The sequence below is a fragment of the Maylandia zebra genome, linkage group LG22 (genome assembly GCF_041146795.1).
Source record: "Maylandia zebra isolate NMK-2024a linkage group LG22, Mzebra_GT3a, whole genome shotgun sequence".
In the NCBI taxonomy this organism is placed as follows: domain Eukaryota; kingdom Metazoa; phylum Chordata; class Actinopteri; order Cichliformes; family Cichlidae; genus Maylandia; species Maylandia zebra.
The window spans coordinates 13,752,281-13,769,972 of record NC_135187.1 but is presented as its reverse complement, the minus strand read 5'-3'; the positions used below and the strand labels follow the sequence as shown (position 1 = coordinate 13,769,972).

The 17,692-nt window shown below is 40.9% G+C and overlaps 1 protein-coding gene across 4 annotated transcripts; it reads left to right on the top strand.

Moving 5' to 3' along the window:
* Positions 1-1,095: 1,095 nt before the first annotated feature.
* rprd2a (regulation of nuclear pre-mRNA domain containing 2a) lies at positions 1,096-17,323 on the top strand. 4 transcript variants are annotated; one of them, XR_191128.3, is made up of 12 exons: positions 1,096-1,543; positions 8,044-8,173; positions 8,334-8,485; positions 8,829-8,881; positions 9,031-9,157; positions 9,259-9,434; positions 9,709-10,051; positions 11,478-11,681; positions 12,136-12,318; positions 12,413-14,423; positions 16,790-16,938; positions 17,103-17,322. XR_191128.3 is itself a non-coding variant. In XM_004549034.4 (10 exons), exons 1-10 carry the CDS (start codon positions 1,369-1,371, stop codon positions 14,110-14,112), a joined length of 3,243 nt encoding a protein of 1,080 aa, XP_004549091.3. In that variant the 5' UTR covers positions 1,096-1,368; the 3' UTR covers positions 14,113-15,117. The 4 variants fall into 4 exon arrangements, 1 of the variants encoding a protein (XP_004549091.3); XR_191129.3 differs by having other exon boundaries at positions 17,099-17,322; XR_191127.3 differs by having other exon boundaries at positions 16,790-17,323.
* The last annotated feature ends 369 nt before the right edge of the window (positions 17,324-17,692 follow it).

Sequence of the window (17,692 nt, the reverse complement as noted above, 5' to 3'; positions counted from 1 at the left end):
TAGCATCAATTTAGAGCATATTATTGGAAGGTGAACACACTACATCATTGGGGTTAGGGTAACCGGTCATGGCACATTCAGGCTGCATTGAAAAGGAAAAAACAAGGGTGCAGATAGGCCACGAGTAACACAGCAAATAACAAGGTGGGGCCAGTAACTGCAGGTCAGGAACATGCTTCTCCAAAGCAGGAGATCCCACCAGAAAGACACAGGGAAGAGAGAGAGAGGAGAAAGCACAAAAGTGGTATTTTCGATGTGTGGGTTATATAAAGGCATTTTTATTCTTGTATTATTCTTGGTTCAGGGTCACCCGATCCAGCAGCAGGCCCAATTGTGAGCTTGGTAAAAAAAGGAAAGTTTCTCTTCACAGCAAAGTATTTTTTCTGACCAGAACACCTCATACACTACGAACTTATTTACTCTGCATTCTTTAAATGGTACAAAAACAACATTTGGCTTCACACTGGTATGAACTAAAAATCTGCTGTAGATTTCTCAACATTTTTTTGAGGACACACTGCACAACATCCTGAGAAATTCTAAGTTTTAATGGCTAATTTGGAAATCACCTCATTGGTGTATAAGTATTAATTTTTGGCATTTTATACTGACTCAACTAACAAATTGGAAATAAATTGTGTGCTTTTGTTGGCAGGTTGTTTTAAATTGTATGTTATGTGTAGGGCCACATTTTTGCTCCAATAATTCATAGGTCAGTGTTGGCTTAACAAAAGAAAATATTCATCTGTAAATGGTTAGCTGCAAGGACTCAACTGAAAATAAGTGAAAAAACAAGCAACTTTGAAAGACCTTCGGAAAGCCTGAAGAACTATTGCAGAAGACTACCAAAATAACAAGAAAGTCTGGTTCCTTGGAAGCAAAACATGTAGAAATGAGAGGTGACTCAGGACTTTTGCACAGCACTGTATTAGTTTTTAAATATTAAAACAGAATTAAAACTCCTCTGCCACAACAAACAGTAAACAGTGCACTTGCTCTACCAATAACGCGCAGCTGGTGTCGCTAACAAAAAACAAAGAAGAAGAGAAAAGTCACCTTCCGTGACACTGGGTGGCGCCATAATCGAGCAGTGTTTGCGGAAGTGTTCTTCATCACCCCACCAACAACGAGTAAACAGATCCACAGGATGCCGCGAGGCGCTGAATTTTAGTCCTTCAATGTGAAACGATATGACTGTTTAGCCGCGATAAGGAAGCTCACCGTGAATAATTTGTACACACACAGGGATTGGGACACGGGTTAGCAACCGGAGCAGGCTGAGAGGCTTCTGAGTGCAAAGATGCCTGTGCTGCGTTAAGCTAGCATGCTAAGCTAAGTGCTAGCCTTCACCAACAAACTCGTCCGGACATGGCAGCGGGAGCCGGAGCCGCTACCAGCGGCTCTCTGGAGTCCACTTTGGACAGAAAGTTACAAAATGTGACCAACACCATGGACTCGATTCAAGGACTGTCAGCGTGGTGCATCGACAACAAGAAGTACCACAGTGTGATAGTGCGACACTGGATCAAGTGCTTGAAGAAATGTAAGTAGCCCTACTGCCTGCACCTTTGAACTCTTTTGAGCTCAACGATCGCAATGGTTGCAATGAGATGTTTGTGCTTATACATATTTTAAATATAGTTTTTATTCCTGCTGTTTGACGAATCATACCTTTACCCGGGCGCGTTAAGGTCTTTGTCCTATTTGCCTTAGGTTGAAATGCCGGGAAACGGTGGAGTTTAAAACTGGCGCTCCTTTGACAGCAGGGACATTCAAGCTGTCATCCATGTGCACACTATAGCCTGCGTTTACCCGCGTAGTCTACAAATAGTTTATAAACTAATGTGCAGAGTAGTGAACCTGTCAAATTTACAGTTCTGACAGTGCTACAAGAGGTCAGCCTGTGCCAGCTTTACAGGCTACAACGGGAAATTCAAGATTTAACAGCCTACCAGATCACTACATGTTATGAGACTGGAAAGACAGTTTTGTTACCAAACTGTATGACTGAACTATTTGTAGTCAGCTCATGGGGAACAGTGACGTTTTGGATGGGGCGGGACACCAATGTCCATCTATAATATATAGACCAGCGATGTCATACTCTTTTTTTTTTTTTTACATCGAGAGCCACATACGGCTTACTTTGATTGTAATTGGGACAGATGAGTGAAACCCTCCTTTCTGTCAATGTAAACAAATTTAAATAAACATTAAATAATGAGATATCTTAATATATTAAAAAGTGCAATTTCAACAGTTCATCTAATTTGGTCTACACGTTAAGAAATGTTGCTCTAGTAAACCTGCCAGTATGATTCTTTGTGCTTACATTGTAAGAAATTAATATGTAAAATTACAGCAAAAGTTCTGGTAACTCATTGCCCAGACTGTCCGATAATTATAAAACAGGAAGTTTTTCTTAATTCGCAGTAAACTTTCTGTTTCTCTTTCTTTTTCTTACCTTGGACCGGGTGTATAAACAAACAAACAGAATTTTCTTTTGTTGATAGTGAAAAAAACAGGAATTTCTGTGTCATTTAATTTTTTGTCCTTTACATATTACACTGTTGTAGTATGAATGGCCAAGGAGAAGGTCTTTCTCAGTAGGAAATGCTGTAAAAGTGGGTCGTATTGGAGTCCTTGGCAGGTCAAATTTGTCCCCCGGTGCCTTTTGCTTGAAAACCCTGATGTAGACAAAATATATTCTGTTACCGTAAACCTGCGCTGGGCAGTTAATTTATCCATGGGGCCACAATTGGGGTCTTTTTGATTTTTTGGGGTCTAAAAATCTACTTTCACCAGAAGCAGTGTATAAAGAAATAAAAAGTAACAATAAGCAGAATGAGTTCAGTGTACAGGTGCGGCCTTCCACAGCAGTTTTAGTTCCTCGTGTGGCCCGCTGGAGTAAACTAATGTTACTGAGTACACAAACTCACTTTAAGTATTGGAGTTGTCACCGACACTTTGATTATTTACATGTTTGTTTGGAAATTTGTCAAACTGCACCAGGTTCTCAGTGGGGCTCTATTATTTATTTTATAATAAATCAGTCAGTACTTTGTGTTATTGCCAAGGTATTAGGAGATGCTTTTGCAGCCTTGATCACACATCTAGCTTTCTAGTAACTGTAATTAAGACACAGCTCCCACCAGTCTTACACTAAGAAGACAAATCTTATATCGTAAATCTTAATCCTTGCTAGGACCAATCCTTTTGCCTTATACATTTTTTCACTTGGGTAGTGTCATCGCTATGTATCAAATGTTCCCCTGTACAATCCATGCTTCAGGCAGCATCTGCTTAAGTGGAGCTCCTAACGGTTGAATCTACATTTTCAAGCCTTCACTGTGAGATTATATCAACAAAAGTACAATGTGCGTATTTTATTTGTGTAATTGGATTATGTTTGTGATTTAGATTCAGCTCACATTTTATGAATAATCAGTGCAGAAGTAGTTTAAACAGGTTCACAAACTTTTTCTTGCAGACGTGAGAATAGTGGTCTGTTTCTGATTCTCTGCAGAGCAGGTGAATAAATCTCATGCACAGCCCTTGAATAGTTTTCGAGTAATTTATTTTGACTTGCAGCTTAAGGATCATTCATATTGTTGGAATTGTCCAGTAATTTAAGACAAAGGCCATTGCTATTGAGACCTTTATACCTACTGTTCATTAATTTGTACTCTAGTGAGGTTTTAGCATTTGCTTTCAATTTAAAGTTCATCACTGTCTTTTGCTGATGAAGACAGCATGGTATGTTCAGCGTGGAGCCTTATTAACAGCAGAGTTGTGGTTCTCCCTCTGTGATTGCAGTATAGTGTTATCCTCTTTTAGACATTGTCTCCATTTTGTCATTAAAGATATGACTGTTTCATTATATCTGACACCTGAGTTTTCCATTTATGCAGTTTAAAGCCTGTTAGGGATTTTTCAGAGGCTTAGTGGTGTACCGTGAAGACAGATGTTTTAAACATCTGAATAACACTTAATAAATACATTTAAAAACATAGCATTTAAATGTATTAACTGGAAGCTACCAAAGCTTTCTGGATGAACTTGAGAACGAAAATAAGAAAGAAATTGTTAAATGTGCAGATTAATATATCAGATTTGTTACAGTAATTTGATTATTAATTTAATAGAAAGTATATCAAGCTTTTTGGCATTGCTGGCTCTCCTTTTTCTGTTTTGTACTGTTGTAAATTAAATCTAACCTTGTGTTCATCAGATAAAACAAGTGGACATTTTTGTCTCTATAGTGTCATATCGGGGGGGGGGGGGGGGGGGGGGGGGGGGGGTTGTGTTTTGTTTTTTTTGTTTTTTTTTACTATTTTGGAAAAGTCCTGAACCAGTGATGCCAAACTCATTTTACATTGACCATCACATACAGCCCGCTTTGTTCTTAGGTGGGTTGGTGGAGTGAAACTTTAACTACACGTTTATTCCCTGAGATATCTTAATATTAGATAAATAATGCAATTTCAACAGCATATCGTTTTTTTCCTACATGATACATGTAGGAAAACACAAGCACCAGAAAACATTCTGGTAGCTCACTTTCCAGACTCTCCTGTGTTTATAAAACAAAGTGTTTGTTAATTGATGAAGATTTTGCTTCCTTTTTAATAGAAATGTCAATATTAGACAGTGAGACAGGAACTTCTGTTTCTGTCATTTAACAGACAGTGTCTTTCTATTGCGGGGCTTCCTCTGGTTTTGTATATATTCCTATTGCTTGTTATGCATTTCTGTTGTCTTACTATTTATATTTTAGTCCTGCACAGTTGGTATGGAGCACCCATGTACACGTGCAATGACAATAAAAGACTAACCTAATTGTTTATCTATTACTTAACTACTTTGGCGTGGTATTAATGGCTGCGGGACATCTTTATCAGCAGAAAAAGCTGTCAAACCTGTGAAAATATAGTTAAAAGGTCAAAAACATATGCCCTTTGTTGTATTTTCCAAAGCTGGGGGTCAGATTAGGTCAGAATGGCACCTTTGTCAGGCTGATTCAGGCCCCCGAGCCTTATGTTTGCCACCTCTGTCCTAAACAAAACAACAGGGGTGCCCATATGGAAAAGAAATAGAAAAAACTTATAAAAGACTTGCATAAGATGTGGCCTACTTCATATAGTAAATCATATAAGGCTTATATGATTTACTCATGAAAGTGGCCACTTTCTCATTACTTTCATATATTGTTTTAGTAAGTATCCAAAACATACAAGTTTCATTTATATAATTTTTCAAGGGATCTTATATCTGTTTTCACTCTTGTATGCTTTTCATACAAATTTCACACAAGACAGATACAAACTTTATAAGATTTATATATATCTTTTCCATATGGGTGGGGTCGAACTTACTTAATACTACTACTGCACTAAGGTATTTTTAATATACCTACATCTTACTAACTGCACCCTAATTGTAAGTAGTATTAAGTCAGTGCACCAGATTGGCTGGAGATAAGCTGGAAAACATTAACATTGTCCAACAGAAATGTCTTGATTTAAAAAAAAAAAAAAAAAAAAAAAGATCCCAGATCTTATGTTTAAACAAAAATAGTAAAACCACAGATCACTGTACAGAGTTAGGGACAGTAATTAAAAACCAGTTCCAGTGAAGAATCCATACCAAAATTTCCGGTTTGTCAAAGTTGTATCAGTTCCTCTTCCTGATAAGAGGAATATTTTTTCTTTCACTTTGCAGAGCAATGGTGTCAAGCATGGCAGTGGAGCTTCTGCACACCCACTTTCAAGTATTTCTCAGGCTCAAAGAGAATGAAGTCTTTCTTACACATAAGCTGAGGAAAAAACATGTAAAATCAGATTGTAGATGCCCTTCATCTCTTGGAGCACATAAAAGACGTGTTCTCACTAATGGAAATGCTGTATTCGGTTTAGGCTGCCCAAGAACAGGAGGGATCTTAAACGTAAAAACGTTTTAAAACAGTCGTGTTGATGTTGAAAAACGCACAAACATGGATCAGGTCAGTAAAAGAATCAATAATGAATCTGACCTATAAGCAGAATCGATAATGGCTTTGGAATCAATGAAGTTGTATCAATATCCATCACCAGATGGGGTTCACTGACCTTTTGGTGACGTCTTTTGCAGTAATTTCTTCAGCTTCTGCTGGCTTTGTGTGTGTGTGTGTGTGTGTGTGTGTGTGTGTGTGTGTGTGTGTGTGTGTGTGTGTGTGTGTGTGTGTGTGTGTGTGTGTGTGTGTGTGTGTGTGTGTGTGTGTGTGTGTGTGTGTGTGTGTGTGAGAGAGAGAGAGAGAGACAGAAAGAGAATAAAAATGTAAAATACACTACTGTTTGGAAAGCTTGATTCAACTGGAGACGTTCTTCATTGGGTGAGGGGGTGGTGGTTAGCAGTGCTGCCCGTCAGCAAGAGGTCCTGCGTTCAAATCCATCATCTTGTTACGTCTTTCTGTTTAGAGTTTGCATGCTCTTCTGTTGTCTGCGTGGGTCCTCTCTGGATACTCTGACCTCCTCCTACAAACATGCAGTTAGTGGGTTTTGTGAGTTGTAGTGAGGTGTGTTTGAATAGTTCTGTCTCTGTGTGTTAGGCCTGCAGCGAGGTGGACTCGTGTCCAGGATGTATCCCGCCTCTTGACCTATGGCAGCTAGGATAGGCTCCTTTTGATAATGCCTGCACTGCTGTGCATGTGTTGCACATGCGTTGAACGGGCCGCTTTGTAATTTAATATACAAGAGGCTGACTAGTCAGTCACTAGTCTAAAAATTTAGAAAATCAGCTGATTCCAGATCACTGTATCTCTAGTTAAAACATAGACTGTATGTAAAAGATGACTAGCCACTGTGATGTCACCGATTTTGAAGCCTCGAGCTGATTGTTTCCACCTTTTAATGAAGGTATTCATAGATGGCTGTCTTTGGCTCTCGCTTGCCTGTTTCGCTGTTAATCTTGGTCGCAGTGATTTTACAGTTACCTGAAACGGTGTTTGACTTTGGAGAATTTAGAGTGATCTCTGAGCATATTACAATTTTGTTCTTCTAACGTGATCACACTCGCGGATCTCAGTGCTGCAGGAGAAATTTCAAAGTAAACTGTTTTGTAGTGTTTGGGGTTTGTGTTTAGGGTTCAAACCCTCAGCATAATAAGGAAAACAACAGCCTTTTGCTTTTCTACTCGTGATGAGTAAGAAGCGTGGCTTTCATCTGTCATCTAGACAATTAGAGAATTAATAGAGACTTGATTATTTAAAGCAAAATTATTTACTTACAGAGAATTGAAATTAGTTGCATTGCAGACTTATTTTGCATCTGGATGTTGGTTATTTTATCAAGCACTGATTAAACTATTGCCCAGGAGATATTATGAGCTGATATCATATCATAAATATAAAAAAAACTGCAAATAAAAATGACACATGGTGTGTATAAACCATAAAACAGGCATTTTTAAAACTCCTTGTTTAGGTCATAAAATGTGAACAAAGATTGTGTAAATGATTTCACGTCATGTTTAACAGTTAGCTGTTGATTAAATATTCTTGGTAGCTGTTGACTGCATGCTATCTTTTCTGTGTTGTTTATGAATCTGATTTATCACTTCAGACTTAATCACACATGTCTATAATGGATTTTTGTCATTTATTCAGTTTAACTGGGCATTAAGTAAAAATGTTGACCTTTTTATAAAGTACAAAAATTATAAATTGATAATAAATTAAGCAGTATGTTGGACCACTACTTATTTTGACCTATATTTAATAAAATAGGTGAAAGAGAGCTGAGCTGCTTCTCCGGCTCAACTGGTTTCAAGTCAGATTTTTTCATATGCACATTTAAAAATGGGACACATGCTGTGCAGCAACAAAAACAGTAAAAACGATGAAAGATTTAAGGGAATGAACAGCCGCAGATAAAAGCACCATAATTAGAAGCAGTCTGGTTCAAACAAGCTAACATCAGCGCCTCTGTTTCAAGGTTCTTTATTTGTCACATGCATAGTTATACAAGTATAACACACAGTGAAATGTAGCCCTGTTTCCTCCAACAGCTGACGCCTCACATAGGCTCAACCTGCTATACCTCGCCAATGACGTCATCCAGAACTGTAAAAGGAAAAATGCCATCGTTTACCGAACGGCATTCGCCGAGGTGCTTCTAGACGCCTTCCAGCTGGTTAAGTAAGTGCTTTGTAGTAAGTGCTCCACTGGTGCAATGTTTCTTTCTGCTGCTCTCTACCTTTCAGTGTTTCTTGTCCATCATTCCTCTCATTTGTTTCATTTGGACTCACATAAATCCAGCAGCCATCATTATAGTTTTTATCATCTCCCCTCTCTGTAGCTGTGAAGGTGACTCGAAGGTGATAAAATCAGCAGAGAGGATACTGTCCATCTGGGAGGAGAGAGGTGTGTATTCGGGGACTCTCATTGCCGACCTTAAGAACGCCCTGATCAAAGAGGAGTCCCCTCCTGTCACTCCTGTGGAGCAAAAAAGTAAGTTTGCTTATTATTTTTATAATTTTTAATTTTATTAGACGCACCATCTTAACATGAAACTTGTCGTTACCAGTCGTGGCACCTTGTACAGTTAATTGTATTTTAATTGCAGTTACAGTTTTGGCTGTCAGTGATTATGAAAACACAATTTATTTAATTTTTAATTTAATTGGCTTTAAGACAAGTTTCTTATTTATTAGGTTTAATACATCCATAGTTTTCCCAGAGTTTAGGAATAATTCCGTTAAATAATGTTGCATTTCATTCTGTTGTGTAGATTTCTGGGTGTTTGTAGTTAATTTTGCTGTTTGAGTTTATGGGCTTTTTATTTATTTTAAAGCTCCAGCCGAGTCTAAAGCTGATCTACGATCCAAGGTCGTTGCTGAATTTGTGGTAAGTGTGATGTTAGAGTTTAAAGCTCCTCACTAAACTCCAGCTGTGCCGTTTTACAAGCACGGTTGTTATCGTCTTGTCTTTGACTCAAACACTGTGATCAGACTTTGTTGCGCTTATGATATGACTGACTGCTCCCTCTGCTTTAGCCGCAGGCACTCATAGACCAGCTGGCCAAGTACAAGAGATCTGTGGAGGAGGTCGACCTCAGAGAGAAACAGCTGGCAGCTATGAGGGTTGACATCTTCAGTTCTGATGCCCTCAAGAAACTCAAAGGTATTTTATTATTTTTGCAGCTATACAGCCTAACCTGGAGCGATAGGAAGGATGGGTTATGACTTTGACGATTTCCTCACATTACTGCTTGGTTCTTGCAGATAAGGCAGGAGGAAAGAAGTTCTCCAAGGACTTTGAGGAAGGAAGCGCACAGCTACAGGAGTTTGTGAAGTTCTTTGATAAACAAAACAAAATCCTACCTCAACTCATGGAGGCACTCACCAACGCAGATATCTTCTATGAGATGCAGTACAAGGAAGTGAAGATTGTAGCTAACGTAAGTGAAAGATGTTTATTTTTAATTTGTATTTTTGTTGTTGTTGTTGTTGTTCTAAAGCATGAAGAAATTCAGTTACCTGTAGGTTTATTACCCAGCTTGTGTTGGGCATTTTGGTACATTATGTTTTAGACTCTTATGTTGCTAGCTGTAGATAAACCTTATGCCTCTCTATCTTGCTGTTTGAATTTGCGTGAAGTCTGTATTAAAACTGGCTAATAGACTTAACATTTACATTTTCATGTATTTAAACTCCGTTGCTTCTCCTCTCAAGGCCTACCAAACATTTGCTAACCGGGTGTCCCACCTCAAGCGTAAGCTGGACACCTTGAAGTCCACCTTGCCCGACCTGGACGAGTCACCCATCCCCTCTCCCTCGGCAGACGCTCCATCTCCAACAGGCTCAGAGTCTCCTTTCCACGGTCTGGAAATGGCCCACCCCGATCCAGACCTCGATGGTTCTGCAATGGACGATGATGCAGAGCCCCCAGCCCCGAGCCCTCTGTCCTCCCCGGGGGGGTCTCCCAGAGACACAGAGGCTCTCGGTGAGAATGACAATCGCGAGGTGGAGGACATGGAGCTGTCTGAGGACGAAATGGAGAGTGGGGGCATCATAGGTAAGGAGGGAGTAATGTTTTGGGATTTCAAGCCTCTGCAATGCTTTTTAAGTGCTTTGTGGTTTTTATATTGGTCTTCAGTACTTTACTAAAAAGAATGAAATGACAAACACAGGAGAGATGGGCAAGCACCGTAATGACACAAAAGTTCTCAAGCATTGCATGATAATCATTGTTTCAACTTTTGCAGTAGCATCTTTTGAACCTGCTGTCGGTAGTAGTTAATACAGATGTTGCATGGTGTCATCTAACTAGTTCAAATGTTCCGAGTTTTAATTTTAAAAGCAGTCTTTTTACATATTTCGTTTGTTTTGAGATAAGCTGGCTTGTTAAAGTTTTTCCTGGAGGAAAAAAAGGGCCTTTTGGATTTGACTGCGTTCGAAATAAGAAAGGTGATGAGTCTGTGTTACCTTATTTGACAGAAGTTTGACAGTTTTCTTCTCATTTCTGACCATTTAATGAAGACAAAATGTCTGTTATACACAATCTGATGAGACTCCATGGAAGAAACAGCATCTGCGCAGTAGCTGATGTGCACATTCTTAAATTGACCTGCATGTTAAAATAGGAATATTCTTCCTCAATGTAGTTTGAGTTCTAGCGTGTGCCCAGCCCACCGCCATCACATATCACAGAGTATGCATTTACTTAGATGGATGCATTGTGATCACAGGTGAAACCATCGCCTGCTGTGGACATCTGGTAAAGCTCTGCATCAAAGATAAATCAGGCTTTACAAATCACACCTGTTATTTAGAGGAATTCATTAATCCTGAAGCATCCAAGCAGTTTTAGTGGCTACGCTGACCAAATGGAGTCATTTCAAAACTGGAGCCAGATGTGGCAGAGTTGAAGTTTTCGTTGCGAGTGACTAGGGTTAGAAATTGGTACGTCAGAGAGAGACGGCACAGGTCGAGGAAATTGGAGACAAAGTTAGAGAAGCAAGGCTAAGGATGCTGAATATGGAATAGCACAAAGGAGGTTCATGGATGTAGTGAATGAAGACATGGAGAAAGTCGGGATGACAGTATAAGCTGGTAGGGATAGGATGGTATAGAAGTAAATAATTAGCTTTGGTTACCGCTAAAGAGAAAATGTTCTAATGTAATTATCCATCTTGAGCTAATTTTGAGCATCAGGTCTCTGCAAAAGCAAATCTCAGTACCCTACATCTCTAGGAAACATTTTTAATATTAAAACACTTGTCAATATACAGCTAGAGTCATAAATATATTTTCTGTTCTCTTTTTTGCACCGCATTCCTTCCTGCAACCATTATTTGAGTAACTTTTGAGAAATTTGCCCTGGAAATCAGGTGACAGCGACAAAATTAGTCACAAAAACCAAATGTAGAGGAACTGCACTTAGCTGCACCATTACATTGGCCCTCACTCACTGTTATCGCTGCCATATTTTCTTTCCTCAGTTGAAGAGCGGACAGAACCCGTTCTCCACCCAGAGGTGCCCGCACCGATGCCTGCAAAAAGCGTGCCATTAGTAGCGACAGAGCAGCCCACCGTCGCACAGATCGCGCCTCCCATTGCCGCTCCAGCGGCCGCTCTGGAAAGTGTGGACATGAATAAAATTGGCTCCATCCTCAACAGCTTAAGCTCAGTCGTGAAGAACACAGGTGAGTAGCGAGGGCCTTTTTGTGACATGCACATAGATGATTTCTTTCAATTCTTTCAAAATAAAATAAAATCTTCCACGTGCCGTCATTAAGCGTGTCTCGACTTCTGCTGTGGAAAAACCAACTGGGTTTGCAATGTGTTTGGAGCGTTAATATCTTTGCAGTGTCATTAATTTTTAATGTAGAGATAAACAAAAAGATCCTGAGAGCATATGTGAGTATGTACTTAAGCTGCATATATGTTTTCAGTGTCTTTAGATTGCATAGATTTAACAGAGTATTTAAGTTAATCCAGTAGGTTTGTCAAATGTCAAAGTTAGTTTGTTTTAAATATGCCTCATAATGCATAAATCTATGAATGAACATTTGGCCTTCACAGATCTGTTAACTGTCTAATAAAAAGTTAGTATATGGTGGGTTACTCTGTGAGTGAGTGTAGCTTTGTTTTTTGCAGCGCCCTTAGTGGAGACTCCTCCTGCAGCTGCCCCCGCTGTCTCCTCAGTTAAGAGCACGCCTGCTCTTCCTGTGGCAGCACAGGACCCCAGTTCACTGGTTAGTATCCTCTCCAAGGTAGAAGTGAGTCCTGCAGACCTCCTCAGTGCTCTGTCCAAAGTCCAGGGTCAAAGCAGCCTCGAAGGTGAGAGTCAACCTTTACTTAAAGTATTCAAAGAAATGTTGATTTATAGCAGCACCCTTGCTTATCTATCTTCTATCTTCCTTGTGCCCCTTAGGCATCACCTCTGTTGTGGGCAGCTCAGCTGACTCCTCCAGTACAGGCAAGATTACTGCCTCTCCTTCATCCACAGTTTCATCAGCGGTACCCTCTCAGAGCTTGCCTCACTCCTTTGGCACATCTGTGCTTCCCCTATCCAAATCTACTGCAAGGCAGAGCTCAAGCACCCAAGCATCCCCCCAGAATTCCAACCCTGCCTCTGCCCTGGTTCAGGCTCTTCATAGAGACATGGATTTGACAACAGATCCTGAACCACCCTCTACAAGTTTAGAGTCTAAAATACACAGCTTCTTGCAGGGAAACCCTGCTTTTAGTGCATTTGACTTGGTTTTTTCAACAAACCCAGCTCTCGGAAGCAATAATCATAGTCCGGTTACTTGCACAGACACCCAGGATGGGACACCTGTGCGGGACGAGGGGGGAGGCACGCCTACTCAGGATGAGATTATGGACAAGCCAATGGTGGTTCCATTTGCTCCCAAGTTAAGTCAGTCATCTGTTGAATCTGCAATAATGGCTCCTGTTGCATACCAGAATAGCACACAGCCGAACCCCAACAATCCTCAACAGCCTGCTCACCTGCAGCCAGGTGTGGCTCAGAATGGGCAGATCTACCAGGCGTACCCGTTTGGCAAACAGGAGATCTCTGAACATGGGATTACTGCCCCGGTTGGACATTACCAGCAGATTTCTGCACAGACAGGAGGGCCAGTGCCTGGAGAAAGAGCCCCAGGCAGTGCCGGTAACACACAGACTGCTGACAGCTTTCATGGGCCTAGTGAAAGGAGTTGGTACGGTGACACTTACCCAGAGGGGAGCTCTCAGCAGCCCAGGGGCTATAATATGCCTGGAGGGGCTCAAGAAAACAAGACATCCGGACGTTATCCATACCAAGCTGAGCAAACTCGTGAACCTCAAGAGCTGCTCTCCCAGCAGGGGGGCACCCCATTGCATGGTTTCTTTAAAAGCAATCTTCCTCCTGTCCCAAGGTTACCTCCCCCTCCTCGCGGTTTTGAGGTTTCCGTTTCATCGGCCAGCAATTCGATGATTCCTCCGGAGCAGCAGCCGATTCCCGGCACAGACTCTGGGGACGTGCTCGGGGCCAGAACTGAGAGTGTCATCAGTGGGATGGTGGTCCATGATCATCAACACAAATCCCTGTATCATCCTGATGAACATCTGTATGACACTGACCAGCATCGGCCACATCACCCTGAGGATTTACATCACCAGTCAGATGACCGGCATTACCAGGGGGACCTCGAGCGGCACCACGACGAACTCCTCCAGCACGAGCCCCCTTATTTCCAAGACAATCCTTATCACGGCCCAGATGACCCGTATTACAGACCAGGCAGCCCTCCACACCACTATCCCCGAGTTCGAGGCCGCCTCACTCCTCCACTCTCAAACTCAGAGGAGCCTTACTACGCCCACGACTACCCACATCACAGCCCCCCTGCTCCGCAATACCCCCCTAGGAGACCACCGCCTCATCACGAAATCCGTCATCCCGGTCTACGACCTCCGCATCGACCTCCTCACCCTGCACATCACCCACACCCCAGAGGACCTCCTCGCCCCCCATTTCCTCGATTTCAAGGTCCTGACCCGAGGTTTAGAGGCAAACGTCCAGGTCTAAGACCAGGAGGCCCAATGTTCCCCCCTAAGAGACCCTTTATGCCCCCACGGTACTGACTGAGCATGTAGCCCTGAGACTGCTCACAGTCAAAAGTCTTGGAGGTCATAAAAGCCTCTTAAAAACTGAAATGGAGACTGCAGGTGGATGAATGTGCAGTTATTGCACTGGGGTGGGCACGATGTGGCAAAGCTGAGCTGAAGAAGAATTAATTCAGCAGCTTCCAGAAGAAAAAAACTTTAAATGCAGAAGGAAAAAAGGGTGTGTGGAAGACTGAGGAGAGCCAACACCAAGAGACATAAAGAACACGGTGCCTCTGAGAGGGTTGCTGAGCTGAAGAGCGAAGACAGAAGATTAAAGAAGATAAGAGGTGGATATATATACATATATATATATAAAATTCACTTTTTGTATCATTTCCTCCAATATGAAGCACTACGTTAAATGTAAGCGTGTCAGAGTGCGTGCATGGTACGTGTGTGTGCATGCAGTCCAGTCTAAACCAACTAGACACAGATAGTTCCACACCTTTTTTGAAAGACAGTTATTTTTGCTAAGACGGTGAGAAAAGAGTGTAGTTGGTGCAGTGTTTCTGCTCTTATTTAGTTTTTCAGTGAGCAGTTTTGACTGCTTCAGTCCCGTATCAGCAGGATCCCATTAGCGTTTGAAAAATCGTTAATTTCAACTTGTCTTTGGGTATGACAAACAGAGTGTATGCTATGGAATTTCTGTTTCTTCTACAGTGCACATTAGCATATTTGGCGGAATTATTTCTCATTGTTCCAGCTCCAAATGTTCTGCGTTTTGTCTTTTTGTTTTTTGTGAAGCATTGCTTTTCCCCACCTATGCGCAAGATCCCTTCGGCGATAATTTTTACGTCCCGTTTAGGAAGGCGACACAAGTCTAGTCAAAGGGGGGGGGGGATTTTTTTTCCAGCCTCCAACACCGACACAGAAGAAGTGCATTTCTGGAAGGAGGATGAAGACAGTCGGCTTCACTTTCGTTTATTTGTACTGACCAATAAAAATCTGAGTTTGAAAAAAGTGTCGTTTATTTATTTATTCTTTTTTTTTTTTTTATCATCTCTGATCCCTGACCTGTTGCATCACTGCCTTTACTTCTGCATCACATTTAAAAGCACCTAAGCCAGGACCTCTAATTATTCACACAGAAATTATAACGCCACTGGGCCCATTACTCATGAACACGACTGCAGGTAACACTAAAGAGTGTTGTGGGGTTTCTTTTTTTTCTTTTTCTTTTTAAGCTATGGTTCATAATTTAAGGATTAAATCTATAATACTGTTTGGGAAATGTGTTCATCAATGTATCAGCATCCCATTAGGTTTAAAATACGTTGCTGCATCAGACCAGATAAAAGTGATATTAGAAGAAAAAGCTCCGTTTACTACATTTATTACATTTATAGGGATAGACATTTCTAAAGAAAAACATCTTAACTTGATAAGTCAGATTTTTGCTCTGAGTTACTTTTTTATTACATAAGTTTTTTGGTATTTAAGATAAATACGGTTAAAGAAGTAGTGTCCACACTGATTGTGTGTACCTCTGTGTGCATAGGTTACTTAGTTTAATCGAATCACATTTGCTCTGCTTTGTTGGGCAGATGCCCGAAAAGTTGCCTAGTAACAAGAATAAATTTGCAAAAGATTAGTTTGGCTGAGATCCAAAATAAAGTAGAGGCGGTTTTACGCGTAACTTGGATCCTTAAAGCAGTTAAAGGTCTGTTAGGTGTCTCCATGTGAGGCTGCCGTGCAGGGAGCATTAATGCAGTCAGTTTGGCTTAATTTGAAATGAACACGTTTTCAGTAAGGGTCTCTTGACTCCGCAAATATTCTCTTTAATTGAAGAGGTCCAGATCGATTTGGTGCCAAACACACACACACAGCCTCAGCGTGAGAATCACTCTAAAAGACAAAAGTGGTGATCAGTTGGATTGATTAGGCAGTTATAATCAAGTACCGAAAGACCCACTTCCCTTAATTCATTTGCAGTTTCTTAGTGCGGTCATTAAATTATTGCATTAAATCAAGTATGAGAAGTTAAAAAAAGACATTCTTGGGACTGTTATTTCTAAGTGCGTAAGCGGCAAATAATACAGCTTAATTTTTTTCCTTTTAAAAGTGTCGATGTGAATGGGCTCCTAACTCTGATAAATCCGTGCAGTTAAACCTGCCCTTAATTTAGGTCTACTTTAATTAGCACGGGGGTCGTTTAGGGAAATGAGTTTCGATTTTAGCAATAAATCGTTCCTTTCGCGCACACAAACACGAAAACAAAAAAAGCGGTGTTAGATGAAAACAATTGGAGGGAACAAATAGAAAACGAGTGCTCCCATTCGACATCTTTATTGGTCAGAAGTTAGTTTTTAATCTGCGGAGTTTACTTGGAAATTAAACATAGTCACAGGTGAGCCGGCCGTCGCCAGATGTCAGCACATCTTCCCAGAGTCACTTTGTTAGAGAGGGGAGGGGTAGCCTATAGCATGAAAAATTCAATAAATAACTAAATTATTCAGCATTTATCAGCCTTCATATCGGGGACGTGCGTAAATGTGTCAGGTCACCTTAGTGTACGCATTTTTCTTTGTGTTTACATAAAGGAAGAAGTGAGTGAACGTTACCTACACACACGCACCTCCTTCCCCCTGAATTTTTTTGAACTCATCCCCCGTTTCTCATCCCCTCCCCTCCTCGCTCCTGTTTTCATCCTCAGGGATCCAGAGCCACACTTTGATGTGTCTGATGTGATGGAAACCTTTCCCCCACATGTTAACTGATGAAGATGGTGGCGGCTCCTCTCTTTGAATCCTGCACCGCTCGCAGTGATGGCTCTTCACGGCCTGTTATGAACGCTGTGCACCGGTAAGGCTTTCAGTTTAATAGCTACATCAGAAACTAAGTGCCACCAGCAGGAAATCAAAACAATCAATACAGAGTGGGGGGAAAATAAAATGTTGAAAATGGTTCTATTTGTTCTCCGACCCTGTGTGTGTGTGTGTGTGTGTCTGGGTGTGTTTGTGAGTGAGGAAACACAGGAAACGAGGACCGCTGGACATAGAGGACCATGTGAGTACAACCAGGATTATTAATAACCTTATGAATAATTACAGCTATTTTATTGCCTTCTCTTTACATTGCTTTAAACAAATCTGTGCTTTTCATGCTTCCAACCTGTACAGATACCCATTAAATGCATGTTTTTGTGGAATAAATGATCATTGTGCAAATGAAAACAAAACACAGCGTCGTTGTCTGATCATTTCCTTACAGTATTTAACAAACGAGCATCTCCAAGCTCAGTTTAAGAAAGTTGCCCTTCAATTTAAAAATGTCTCAATTTTAACCAGACTTTGAAATTTTGTTGTAAGAGACAAAATTCAAAGAGAGTGTCTCTTATGACCTTTAATGAACATTGAGTTTAAGACCCATTTCTGGAGCATTTAAATCTTCCGGGAAACATTTGTGTAATTAAGTTACAGTCATTGTGGGAGTCCATTACACCTGCACTAAAGGACAATTTTGATTGGATCAATTAGTATTTCCATTTCAGATTGCTTTCACTTTCCAGCTGACCCCTCCTTTGTATTTGTTGGTGAAACCTTTGTACCATAGCATT